Raw genomic sequence first — 14474 nt, 5'->3', positions numbered from 1 at the left:
TTGGCAGACACTAGGGCTACATGCTTTCTCATAAGAGAGCTGGAGCCTGGACAACCCTTTGAGAAGAGTGAGACTGAGAGCACAGCCTGTAGGAAGTGTCACTGAGAGAAAGGCTCTAGTTGCTGTCTGCCATTAATTAACAATTTAACGCCAACTCCAATTCATTTGTTTACCTTTACCATTGTAAAAAGTTAAACGATCAATAAAAGCAACCTTGGGTCAGCTGGAGGACATCATTGGACACTTGAAATACAAACTTTTATGAAGACAGAAATATAGGGTACTGCTTAGTGCAAGAGCATGTCAATATCATTATTTCATCAAATGAAAATCAGCAGCTGAGAAAATGGTAAGCAAGCGCATGCACATAAATCAATCATTGTTGTAACTGGCGATATGAATACACTAGTAAAAAAGTTATTTTGTTCAACTCAAAAGCTATAGGGCTTGTCTAGTAGTTAATGTTACAACCACACAGGTTGTTTTTTAACAAATCTTGTGACCATTTTCAAGACCTGTAACTTGTAAATGTCTGATTATCAGTCATCAACAATGTCATGCAATGTCTTTATCAAAATATATCACTCTACTATACTCTACCAGATCTAGTAGTTCAAAACTTCAATAAAAAGCTGGAGGCAATAAACAAGAAACACCCTTTTTTCCTTTTTAAGTTCTTGTCTCTTTTATTTTAAAATGTTTAAGAGACAAGTCTTCCTATTCACAAACTGCAACGAAGATGATAAAACTATAAACAAAGCTAACATGCCTCACATTCGTTAGAATGAAGTGGACTTGGATTCACAGCTGGGGACTGGATTCATTTTTAACATAATAAAAGCCTAAATTGTAGTGGCTTGCTTAAAATAAGTTACTTAAGTTACTTTAACCCTTTTAGACCTAATATAGTTAAATGATAAGTTTTGCAGTTGGTAATATATAATATAATATCATCAGACGCAAGAAACATTCTAATGTAATGGTAAGACTGCAGGTCAATAGAGGACTGTGTGTGCAACGTTGCTTCTATGGCAACAGGGAGCGCACCTTTCAGCAGCTCCTTGCATGATGATGCAAGGGATTTCCCTTAACCTTTTACACCATCATAAAATGACCTCGTGCTTATCATAGACGACACATGAAAAACAATAAAACTAAAGTACAGAACTTTTTCTTTTCCATTGATCAAATTGAGATTTCTGTGATATTTTTTCCAATCAAACACATACAGCTCTAGAGAGAAAGATTTATCGGATGAGGACAAACGATTTGGTGCCGTTACTTCCATTTTCCAGAGTGAATGGAGTGGGATCATCATTGCTTATCAGTGGATCAAACTAACAAAATATTGAAACGAAATATTTTAAAATGATAAATAAAAAGGAAACAAGGAAACGGGTAAATTAACGAATTATATTTTTTTCGATTGTCATTAACATGTTTCCTATTATATACTGTATAATTATTAATATATATATATATATTATTTTTATTAAAATTAAATATTTGTATTATTGTATTATTATTTACACATCATAACTAGTGATAGACTGGTATTTATATATATATATATATATATATATATATATATATATATATACATATATACATAGACTGATATGTAGGAGGTGTTGATGGTTTAGTAATCCTCATTGCGTACTATTATTATTTATTCTGATAAACAGAGATTTGATGCACGATGACCATACTGACAAATCCAATTAGCTGGTAGATGTTTTTTAGCTGGTCTAAGATTGGCATTGTAGCAGGTGCTGTCAAATCGATCTAACAAAAGTTTGTTTGTATAATATATGTCTGTTTATATACAGTATATATATGTGTGTATTTGTGTGTGTGTGTGTGTGTGTGTGTGTGTGTGTGTGTGTGTGTGTGTGTGTGTGTGTGTGTGTGTGTATACTGTATATATACATACAAACAGCAACTTGTACATTTTATGTTCAATATGATTAATTGTGATTAATCGATTTGACAGCAAATAAATAATTAAAAAAATATATATATAATAATAATATTATATATATATATATATATATATATATATATATATATATATATATATATATATATCACTGATTCTTGAGAGTCGGGACAAAACACGTTTTAAAAAACTTTTTTTTTAAATACACACTATATCAATTAGAGTTATATGTTTCTGCAGAGAAAGGTCTTAGCTATTTAACCATGTAAAGGAACAGGTTCTAAATAAAAACACATTTTAAACAAATTTACATGTTTCCCTTCAGAACTGGATTTGTGTCAACTCCGTCAGACACACTAAAAAGTAAACAATTTAAATTCTTCCAATCCAACAAGAATCTAAAGTTATGAAGTATATTGTAATAGTGTTTAGTTACTCTGATATGTAAACAAAATACAATATATAAACTTAAGTTGTGATTTCACACTATTCTGAAAACTCAGATTTCTAAATATTTGCATTTTCAAACTTTGATTTTAATTTCAATATTGTAAAAACTAATTCCTTAAATAAATAAAACCTAAGAGGATGTAGATCAGATGGTCCTTTATTACAAAAACAACATCAACTGAAGGAAGAATATTTTTTTCCCAAAAAAATTAACAAAAACATACATCCAAACGTCGAAGATCTGACGGTGTTGACGAAAAACTGACGGTGTTGACGAAAAACTGACGGTGTTGACGAAAAACTGACGGTGTTGACACAAAATGTGTGCATTGCTGATTATTGAACAGATGTGCTCTTCAAACACTACTACTAAAACTACTCCTTGTTATTAGAGTATTTAACTTACTGTAAAGCAAACTATAATAAACATATTGCACATACACCATTTCCAACTATTTTAAATTAAACCGTTTCCAACTATAAAAAACAAAAAAAAAAACAATAAGGGAAACCAGGGGCTACCCTCTGCCGTGATAATTTTTTTGGGCCATATCGCCCAGCCCTACACTGGCTTCTCATTTGTCTATCTGTCTCTCTATATATAAATATATATATATATTAAAGTGCTGGCAAAGTTACACGTTACACAATAATAAGCAGACCACTGCCTGCCCATTCTCTACAAGTCAGATGCGTACGGTTAAATAATGTAATGCATGCTATGTATGTGCATTTATGTGTAAATAAAACCCTGAAATAACAGTTTAACCCTTCACTATATTCACAAATAATATTATATTCGCACATTAAGAGGTTATTGGTGGATTTGTCAACTCCGTCATCGTACAGGTCAACTCCGTCAGACATAGAACCTGACGGAGTTGACGTCTGACGGAGTTGACGTAAGGGCATGTATTTTCCACCAAAACATGTATTGTACACTGCAGCTAGGTAGTTTTTCCTCAGTTGCTAGCTGTCCCAATAACCTCACTAAAATGCTTAAATTCAATCCACTATGGTTTAAAAAAAGTATCTTAACAGAAAGATGGTATTGACATGGTGCAGCTGTGACCATAGGAATATTGACATTGTTTGTCTAAAATATAAAAAAATGTAAAACGTACTAGAGCATGTGTGGTATTGCAGCATTCACCACAGGCAGAGAGATGAATAGGGGTCCTCAGGGATATAGCTGACCATGCTATTTCCTGATTTAAAGAGCTTTATGAAAATATCTGACGGAGTTGACAGAAACTGAGGACACAACTTTAATAGGCAGATTTCTATGGAAAATATTGTTTGATGTTCACTTCATGCATTGTTTTTTATATGTATACCCCTTATTTTGTATTTGATATATATGTTTTCACAATTGTAGAGCTTTTTTAAAGTTTTTTGGGATGGTTAATGTTGTGACCTCTTGCTGAGGACAAGTGCAATAACATGGACCTTCTACATGGACCTGTAGAAAACCTTCAAATTTTCCCCAAAAAGATAAAAAGTTTATTCTAAAAATCAGATAGGTATATACAAATCCTTTAGATTTAACTTTGTAAGTATGCCAATCATGATGAATTTCTTAATTTTTGCTATAAATTAGACTTTTCTATGTGGGACATGTTTTGTCCCGACTCTCAAGAATCAGTGATATATATATATATATTAGCTGGCCTTCTTATAAAAGCAAAATAAAACAAACAAACCAAATAAATCATAATAGAAAAATAAATCCTAAACGATCACAACAGCTTAGGATGGTCAAGCTGTGTTTTGGACCATAACTGTTCAAACAGCTAACAGACAGGCTAGCTGCTAATATGACAATCTTAGACCAGCTAAAAAACATCTAACGTTACCAGCTAACATCCAAGATTGGATTTTGGATTGGAGCATGGTCGTCGTGCATCTTTTGTCGAAATCTCGGTTTATCAGAATAAATAATAATATTAGTAGCCTAAGCAATAAGGATTCCCTAAACCATCACCAGCTCCTGCATCAGTCTAGCGTCCGATCAGCTGATCTGCTTTGCTTGTCGTGACTCATGTGTAACGTTACATGTAGCTTATTCTTTTTAAAACAGGCCTTTCATCATATAAATGCCCAAACGCGATTACTGTATGCTGCAGAGATGTTGACATGATGAAGAGCACAGCCAAACAAAACGCATATGGCACTATATATAACGTAATACTTATTTAGCAATGCAGATCAGGATAAAATCCAACCTCTCGGTGCATTATGACATCACGACAGCCACAACGGTTTATATAGGCTATTAATAACATTTTAATCACTACGTAAGATCGAAGTGTCTTATGCAATGCTGTATGACTACCGCTACTAATAATAATTAGGCTGCATTCAGTTATCTAAACAGCATTTCTTCCTACCTTTCGATGCACTGTCTCTCATTCTCCGATGCCCCAGCTGCTGTCAGAAACGCTGACCTTTCATTTGTCATTCGCTAGCTGTCAAAGGTCAGATTGGCGCATGTCCCAGCGAATCGTGCTGCGTTTCGAATAAGCGCACCAAGACTTGAAGCAACGACGAGCTACTTCAGCATCATCGAATCACAACAACCCACAAGCAAAATTCACAAGGACCGTCAGTTTGATCGAGATTAGTAAATAGAAACTGATATTGTTTTTATTTTTAAAATGTTCAATAACTGTACACAATATATGGACGGAACCGTTAGTATTTTAGGAAATCATGGAATGGATTTTTGAAATGGAGTCAAAATATCACTGATTTTTGTTGTTGTTGTTGTTTTGTGATAAGCCGTCTGACTTCTATTTTTTATGCGAGGCAAGATGATGAGAATTATAAATATGTATCAAACCGAGACTCCGTTCAGCAATGACATCTTTTTTGTACGTTTCGGGACTTCCGTGATGCCGCGTCCAAACTGTAGCCGCAGATGGTGTGTGCTACTATGGCTAAGGCTTAGATTGTGAATATCAATTAGATTATGGTGACGTCGCTTTATAAACTTCCTCGAAACGGCTCGCTGGGAGAGTCCTGTCATCTTATCTAATTAATATTCATAAGCTTGCCCTTCGCCGTAGTAGGATTCGAACATAAACGTCAACGCGCAGCCCCCTGAATGCATTCCACCGCAGAGTACAACCCTGCACTGACGTCGCTTTTACGTAAGAAGTATTTGTATGCATAAAACTAATAATAATTATCAATAATAAATATATGTATTATATATGGGTGATTCTATAATTACAGGTACATTTGGTGTCCAAAGTCATTATTTTATCTGCTTTTTTCAAATGGTTATATTTTTATTTTCAGAATGTGTTACTCGTTGTCATGGATCACAAAATGTTACAGGCCATAACAATATAATATTTTCTGTAAAAAGTGTCTTATATAGCTGAAAATCATGATTTATTATTGTCTGAATTAGTGTATTTTTTTTCCTTCATGTATCATTCATTGTGTAATCAAAATATTTTATTTTACTTTTCTTTCTGTAATATTTTATTTATAAATGGTAATTTTCCTAAATCTACAACATTAAATTGTTTAACAATAACTTTTATCTTAAAAAATAATCTTATACATTTTGTGTCAATTCTGTTACCATACTATACTTGCTTTTAAATAGGTGGAATTATCTCCCACAACTATGTAAGATACAGGAAATTATGTCACTCTCACTCACTGATAAGATCAGAAGCACTGAAAGGTATGTGTGCTCTCTCTGAAAAATATTTTAATCTAAAAAGTTCTTACACAAAAAGTTATTTTGTAAAACGTCAAAACTGTTACCACGATATTTATACCACAAAATGTATCACTGGTCACACAGTGGGTTGTTTAAAAGTCTTTTAATCATGATTTCATTAGTGCCATGTGCTCTTAGCATTTATGCTAGCAAGTGGAGTTTATGGCTACAAAGTTTAAAATGGTAAATTCTGTTACTGTCAAACTCCGTTACCAAGGAAGGGTAACAATGTTGACAGTATGTAACAGAATTGACAGTTGACAAACAATTCTATAAATAAATCTATAAATAATCGTGTTAAAAGTAAAAAAGAAAAAAAGTAATGTGTTTGGCAAGCACTGAATTATTAAAATGGAATGTTTTCAATAAGTTACTGGAAAAAAAATCTGTTATTAAACAGTTTTCCCCCCCGTAACTTTTTGAATTGCAAAATGTATATCCAATTATAGAATCACTCATATAGCCTTAAAATAAGTTATTGTCAAAAAGTAGTACAGTGGCTGAAATTAATTCACACCCTCTTTAATGAATCTGAAAAAAAATATCAGGAAGGCACTAGCCTATAGGGCTCATAGAACAACTAAAACACATTTTTAGGAGATCCTTTCCGTTCCTCTGTCAGTTAGTTTATGGAATATTATGTGTATTATGTTTTATGAACAAGTTTCATGTGTATTGTGGGCAGCCAAAGACAGATTTCCATGAGAAAGATAAAAGAACACACTTCAAATTTCTGAGAAAATACATTTATTTTCAATGGGAAAAAAAAGGCTAAGCTCAAACATGTAAATTCTTGTATATGGGATTGCACATCAAGATGGTGTGGAATTATTTTGAGTGTTTTCTCCAACCCTTATTAGCTGGTGTATAGGACGACTGAAAAAAAAAATGAGAGCGAGAAAATGGGAAGCAATTAAGAATAAAAGAAAAGTAAACGGAGACAAATAAAGATAGGTTGATAAGTATCACAAGGTCTTGTGTGCCTAACACTCTGAGATCCTTCAGCTTATCTTTTGTTTTGGGGACTAATTTGAATCTAATTGTAATTGCATCTTTGGTTTCTGGTAAATCTGCGCTTTAATCACTGTCACTGTTGTAATGGTTGAACACTAAACCATTATTAATTTACAAATAGTTACAATATATAATCATAAAACATTACTAGATTGTTTCTTATCGAAATCTCTCTTGATATGGGTCTTAAAAATGCAATGCCGAACAGTATTTACCAAAAAGGAGGCAGTGTTTAATGAACATTTGTAATGAAATAGGATTATTACTTATATACAGCCATTTGCTATAGTGTTACCAATACATTGGTATGATTTTTAACAGTTAAACATTCTATCACTGTATTTCAAAGAATAAGGCCTGGTCTCCTCAATAGCAATTTCAGCAGATTAAGAAATTGTACTTTACCAAGGTATTTGTGGATTATAAAGCTTGTAAAACAAAAACATAATCATAGCATTCTTTATGATGTATACGGTAGTAGCATGACAACACTACAAAGAAATATGTGAGAAAGCTAAATACCACTGACAGAGATGATATAAAGTAAAGTCATCTCAGAAATAATTGAATCTAGAATCTCACAGGAATGCTTGAACAGTTCAGTCTCATTCACACAAAGTCACGTGCGTCTACCCTTCACTTATTATTCATATGTGATTTAATCACATCTATGTGAAATCTGTGCACTCTGAGTTGAAATTTAGGAACCAATAACACTATAAAAGCAGACAGCAAGTTTTTCAGCAAGTGAAATAATCAAAGATAGCACTATGAAGAATATTACTATACCACGAACGGACACGCTGCAATCATAAAAATGATTAGCATGGAATCTTTGGAAATCGAAGTGGTCAATCAGCAATTCCTCTGAGATGAGGCCACGTTGGTTCTCTTGGATATAAGAATGTTAGAGGATTTCCTCAGGGAGTTGAAGCACACCGTGCATCTGATTGGATGGTGGGGATCCTTGTGCTGAGAAGTGTGCAGATATTCGGCCAGATCTGATCAGTCTCTGTGTCTGAATATGTGTACAGGATGCCTTTAGCCCTTCAAAGAATTACAATGCTGTTAGTAAACAAGGTAAAAGCCAGGTACACAAGTCATTCGTTAATTTGACTCTGAGTCATAGAAGTACAGTCACAAGCACACTGGGTGTGTTTTGGATTGCATTCCAAAATGTGAGGTAATTTCTATGAATGCTTTATGAGCGTACTTATAGAAATCGATGACCGGTTTGGCAACATCTTTGTAGTGTCTCAGTCTGGCCACCAGGGCTTCTGGTCTGTCATCTTCCTGTTGAATCAATGGCTCTCCTGTGATGTCATCTATCCCCTATAAACACAACAGAAATGAGCAAGGCTGTTAGAAAGATCTGGTCCCACTTTATATTAAGTGTTTTTAACTACTATTAACATAATGCATTTCTGATTTTAATTACATCTATAATTACACTGTTGACCCTTCCCCTACCCCTTAACCCACTCAAACCTAACCATACCACCAAACTTGTCCCTAAACTTACTAGTATCCCAACCTAATAGCAGAAATAGTGTTTTGCAATACGACAAGAACACAATTGTACCTAACTATTTTACTAACTATTTTATTTTTATGCAAGTACATTACAGATACCCAATATAAAGTGTGACCAAAAATTGTGTAACACAGCTAGAAAAAAATAGTAAACAATTTAGAAACACAAAATCATTACAAAGAAAAAAGGTTTAAGAAAGAGTAAAAGAAAAAAATAGTAATAATAGTGAAATATATATATATATATATATATATGTCAAGCTGGAGAGTTTTAAAAAGTGCAAGAAAGGGCTGGCAATTTTTATTAAAATATTGTAGACCTCTGAAAAGAATATCTAATTTTCTCTAATTTCATAAAATATAGGGTATCCTTTATCCAACGAGCGTGAGATTGTGGCTGAGGATTCTTCCAGTTCAGTAAAATTAAAGCTGCCGTCTGCAAAATTTTTTTGATCAAATTCAGTGAAATTGACACTATAATCCGACAGAACAACATAAATAAGGTGGTTTTAGAAAAAACCCGAGCTTCTAACTCCACCTGGAGCGTGTTATTTTGTTTTACAAAAATCCACCGCTCCCGGATCATCGGGTCTAATCAGCGCAGGGGGGTGCGAGATCTGACTGTCAATCACAGGTCGTGCACAAATCACAGATCCCCCTCCCTCGCGCAGACGCGGACGTTACAATATCACATGCACACGACACGCCTGAAGTTCGCCTGAAGATTGTACGAAGCGTGATGGCAGAGAGAAAATCAAATAACAAGCTTCCAGTTCTTCGGTTATTGCTATCTATGGATAGATTAGCCAGGGCAGCCTACCTCCGAGTCTATGGTGTTGATCGATGCTGAAGAGACGGACGCGTTCACAGAAAATCAGGTACACACGCACTGACGATGGGCGGGTGCTCGTTGGTAGTGGGGGAGGGTCATGAGAGTTGTAAACATTCAAAATTTTGTCTAAGTCCACTCAATCTGCCAGACTTGCCTACGGCAGCTTTAAGAGGATAGCAAGCAATCTTAGAAAAGCAACAAAATGTGTAAAGTTGGTGGGCAGCGAAGGACCCTGTGAACCCCGAGGAGTGAACCCTGTCCAGAACCCCCGTTCCAAAACACCTGGTTGTAATTTTGTAATTTCAAAGACCTTTATTAGCTGGTTCAGGGGTCTTTAATGCTGGAACTAAACTCTGCAAGAAGGTGTAGGGTAGTGTCATTTTAAAAAGGAACATTTTACTTTCTATTTCAGAGAACCATGTGGTGTTTTCCATTTAAATAAAATGAGGTTTCAGCCTCAGTGTGAACACACTAACGAAAATCTTGAGAATATTGCGAAATCTTGTCTCAATGCACTCCCTAGTTCAGTAGGGAGTACATACACAGCCACACTTGTAACATCTAAATGAACTGGTTTTATTCAATTAAAAAATATGATTAATATCAGTTAATCAGCCTATACATTAATTCATACCAATAAAACAGTTTGTATGGGCCTAGAAAAAGCTCTTTGACGTAACAACTGAAAGTGCCTACTTTTTACGGTGCATTTCTGATGCGGACAAAATAATTCCAGTACACAGAAATATTTGCTCCCTAGAAATTCCCAGAATGCACCTGTATCTGTTTTGCTTAAAAATGCAGCACATACTTCATGGCACAATACTATATTTACTCTATTTAACAGGAGGATAAAGTGCTATACATTTATGTTGTTGCTCAACCTGCTTTTGGAGCAAAGGAGTCAGACAGACTTCCTATGAGTTTAAAGGTTTCAGTGCAGAAACAATGAAAAAGGGAAATTGAGATTTGCTTTCATTTTCATTATTCCTCCATAACCTACTAACTCTTATCTAATTTAATGTGGCTACATGTACTGCACTGTGATATCCTATCTCAAACTGAAATGGAGGACAATGACTAGTATTTTCACCTGGACGCGGGGAGGATTGAAGCACATATTGTACACTCTCCCACTGGCTGGATGTATCCAGCGATGTCGCAGCCTTTCTTTCAGTGTTTCCAGAGGGATGTTGAGGTTGATGGCTATATCCAGATCACACACACTGTTTAGGGCTTTAGCCTGAGCTAGTGTTCGAGGGAAACCTGGAAGGTAAATTCACAAAAATGACTTCTAACACTTATTACAGGTCAAACATCAAAATGTTCATGCGCACACCTGATTTATTCACATATGAGTGATTGCATTTTCTTCATTTCATTATAAATTAGTATGATGCCAATTGAAGGTTATAAATAAATGCTACCGGTACTTTGAAATGTCACACTTTTGTTGCAATGTGTAGTTTTGTAACCATGCATAAATGTCAAGTGTTGCAATACTACATCCTTATTTGGTCCCCTGCTGGCAATGCTATAATGATAAAAAACACATAATACCCTACATATTGTGTATTTTTTTATTCATTATAACATTGCCAGTGGGGAGACCTGCTTTCATTACTTGTGAGTGAGTGTAGATACGTTTTTGTAGTCTATATTAATTTTGAACCTTTAGTTGGGATTAGCCTTTGCAGTTTGCACTTTAATCTGTACAGTCCTGCAATAAAGGAACACTAGTTTAATCCATGTAGCAAGAATGTTTGTAGGTCACACTCTCATCCTATATTAGGAGCTAGTGACTTTGATTTTCTAAGCTAGCAGCTGTTACATCTCGACTTTTTGATCTCAGAAATCAGTTATCAATTCATAAAATGAAAATAGGCAATATAAGGCAACATATATCCAAGGCTTATAGCTTACTTCCTAAAATTACTAACACTACAGATTGTTTTGAGTTTCTGTTGAATGAAGAAATGAAAGTTTTGCTTCCTCTAAAAAGATTTAGCATAGTCATAAATAAATAAATGAATAATAATAATATAGCAAAAGGATTAATCATTAAAGTCGCATGAAACGAAAGTGGCCTATTCTTCCGTTTGTGAAATATCCAAGTGAAACGGCTTCTCGAACAAGAAAAAATGTAGGGTGGGACTTAATTTGGTCCATCAGGAATAGATTGGATGGTTGGATCATTATGGTTTGCGATTGCTGTGATCTCATGTGAGTGACAGGTTGTCCCGCCCTCGTGCCAGTAAACACATTCAGAGAAGAGATGTCAATTGCAAAAGGGAGAGGAAGTTATTTTAGTAGTAGTAGTAGTATTACAAGGGCACATGGATTAAAAAAATGATGTGCACGGGTAAATAATTTATTAAAATGAGATTTACCACCATACCATCCAACAACCAGCTGTATTTGGTCATCTCCACCAATCTAGGCAAAAGAAGACGTGTCATGACATGGTCTGGCACCAGCAATCCTTTTTTTATATACGTCATAGCTAGAACACCAGCTTCTGCAAAAAAGAAAAGAATAAAAAAGATAATTAACTGAACACATATCAAACTCAAACATATATCGTTATATTTCTTTAATAAGCTGTTTTTTCTATAATATTTTACCAAGAATGGAAGCAGCCAAGAATTTTAAAAGAAAATTCTGCTAACGTTCACACTTAAAATGTAACCTTTAACTGAGACAAATCAATTATTAAATATAGCTGCAAGCAGCGATTACGGGCCCAAGCCGGTGGCACCGCCACCCTGGTGCCTTTAGTTACACTAAAGGCACCGGGCTGGCGCTGCCAGCGGCTTGGGCCCTCCATCGCTGCTTGCAGCTATATTTATTTATATATATATATATAAAAAGCCGCCATCCCGTTGCCTTTCGGGTTCCTGTGCACGACGGGCAATAACGTAACCCTGCTTTGACCGTCGAGAAGAAGTCTTTCTGCTCCCCTCCAAACACACACAGAAAAGGGGGGGCTGTCTGTGTGTGTGCCCTCCCTCCCTCCCCACACACAGAGAGAGACAAACACAGAGACACACACAGAGAGAGACAAAACCACATTCAAACCAAAATATCTGACTTCCTGTTGGTTGGAGCTAATGACTGTAAATGAGAAAGTTGTCCGGATCGATAAGCACAATATACAGATCGAGTTTTGTGACTGTAGGTAAAAATACCCCCCCCCCCCCCCCCCCCACTTTAGTCAAAAGTATCTTGAAAGTAACACACTTCCTGCTGCCAGTTGGTGGCGCTATAACTTTGACTCATAATAGTCACATCCATGTGATCGCCCTCTTACAACAAACACACTGCTGAAGTTTCATCAAGCTCAATAAATGTATGAAGACGTTATAAAACATTGTGTTTTTCTTTTCTCGCCATAACTTCGTTTCCTCGCCACGGCCAAACCGTTCAAGATATCAAAAATCCGTCCGCAATTTAGCGTCCTCAATGTCTTTACTTCATGCTGACTGAGTTTGGTGGCGATAGGATAATTTTTCTTGGAGGAGTATATCAAATTCCAGGGGCATGCATTTTCATACAGCCCATAATAGCCGACTTCCTGTTTGACTGGCGTAAAACTTAGAGCACGAAAGTTTTTCGGCCCGATGATATCTAAATGTGTACCGAGTTTCATACTTATTCATGCAAGCGTGTTTGATATATGGACAAGTGTTCGAATCCCATTACAGGGGGCGCTGTCGAGCCCCCATGCCACGCCCGGGTACCAGCTTCAGCCTGGCCCTGATGGCCGCGGGTTCTGACCTGTGTGCAAAATTTCAAGAGTTTTCGAGCATGTTAAGGCCCTCAAAAGTGCCAGAGAAGTCCCACACAGCAGAGAAAGGGTTAAAATAAAGCCCCCCCTCCTCACACACACACACAGACACTGAGAGAGACTGGCAAAATTCCCATCAAATCACATTCAAACCACAATATCTGACTTCCTGTTGGTCGGAGCTAATGACTGTCAATTAGAAAGTTGTCCGGCTCGGGGAGATAAATATAGATACCGATTTTTGTTACTGTAGGTAAAACTAATACCCCATTTTTGACTAAAGGTGGCGCTACTGAGCCCCTTACCACGCCCGTTTCTGAAACTTTGCACAAGTGTACTAGGCAATAAATGTAAAGTGTCTGTCGAGTTTCATGCAATTTCAAGTATGCTAAGAGTCTCAAAAAAAGAATATTAAAGTTTGATGCGTTGCCATGGCAACAGTATTTAAGATATCAATAATCCTTTCACAGGTCTACATCTGCCGTGTGTTTACATTATACAGATGAAGTTTGAAGCAAATTGGGTAAAAATAAGAGGGTGAATTCAAAGCATTTTGAAAGTGACACACTTCCTGCTGCCAGTTGGTGGCGCTATAACTTTGACTCACAATAGTCACATCCATGTGATCGGCCTCTTACAGTGAACACACTGCTGAAGTTTCATCAAGATCAGTTAATGTATGAGGATGTTATAACACACTTCCTGTTTCCAATATTCGCCATAAATTTGTTTCCTCGCCACGGCCAAACCGTTCGAGATATCAAAAATCCCCTTGCAATTTATCATCCTCCATGTCTTGACTTCATGCTGACCGAGTTTCGTGGTGATTGGTTGAATTCTCTAGGAGGAGTATTTTAAATTCCATTGCATGTGTTTTTTAAACTACGCCAAATAGCCGACTTCCTGTTGGGCTGGGGTAAAAAGTCAGAGCACGAAGGATATATGAACCGATGAGATCTATAAGTGTACCGAGTTTCATATTATTCCACGCAAGCGTGTTTGATTTATGGACCAAGTTTTCGGACCGCGTTCCAGGGGGCGCTGTCGAGCCCCCCTGCCACGCCCGGGTACCAGCTTCAGTCCGGCTCTAATGGCCGCGGGTTCTGACCAGTGTGCAAAGTTTCAAGAGTTTTTGAGCACGTTAAGGCCCCCAAAAGTGCCCAAAAGGTAGTAATATAAT

The 14474-nt window shown here is 36.2% G+C and overlaps 2 protein-coding genes across 9 annotated transcripts in view; both read right to left on the bottom strand.

Annotated features, from left to right (window-relative positions):
• Positions 1-4931, bottom strand: part of dnajc6 (DnaJ (Hsp40) homolog, subfamily C, member 6) — a 44017-nt gene extending 39086 nt beyond the window's left edge. For 4 of the 6 annotated variants that reach the window (XM_079629175.1, XM_079629177.1, XM_079629167.1 and 1 more), the window contains exon 1: positions 4780-4913. Coding sequence is in view for 1 of the 6 variants with exons in the window: in XM_079629176.1 (XP_079485302.1) it covers positions 4780-4801 (22 nt within the window). In the remaining 5 variants the exon portion in view is untranslated. Of the gene's footprint in view, positions 1-4779 lie in introns of all 6 variants that reach the window. The other 2 variants (XM_079629168.1, XM_079629176.1) reach the window with 2 other exon arrangements.
• Positions 4932-6855: 1924 nt separating this feature from the next.
• Positions 6856-14474, bottom strand: part of ak4 (adenylate kinase 4) — a 32441-nt gene continuing 24822 nt past the window's right edge. For 2 of the 3 annotated variants that reach the window (XM_079628458.1, XM_079628457.1), the window contains 4 exons: positions 11906-12025; positions 10601-10773; positions 8356-8474; positions 6856-8189 (listed from right to left, as the gene is read on the bottom strand). In XM_079628458.1, coding sequence (XP_079484584.1) covers positions 8063-8189; positions 8356-8474; positions 10601-10773; positions 11906-12025 — 539 coding nt within the window. In that variant the 3' untranslated portion in view covers positions 6856-8062. The remainder of the gene's footprint in view (positions 8190-8355; positions 8475-10600; positions 10774-11905; positions 12026-14474) is intronic. The other variant, XM_079628459.1, reaches the window with a different exon arrangement.

The sequence above is a fragment of the Phoxinus phoxinus genome, assembly GCF_949152265.1.
Source record: "Phoxinus phoxinus genome assembly, chromosome: 11".
Classification (NCBI taxonomy): domain Eukaryota; kingdom Metazoa; phylum Chordata; class Actinopteri; order Cypriniformes; family Leuciscidae; genus Phoxinus; species Phoxinus phoxinus.
Note: the sequence above shows the minus strand (reverse complement) of the source record. Positions and strands in the feature narration are given on the sequence as shown.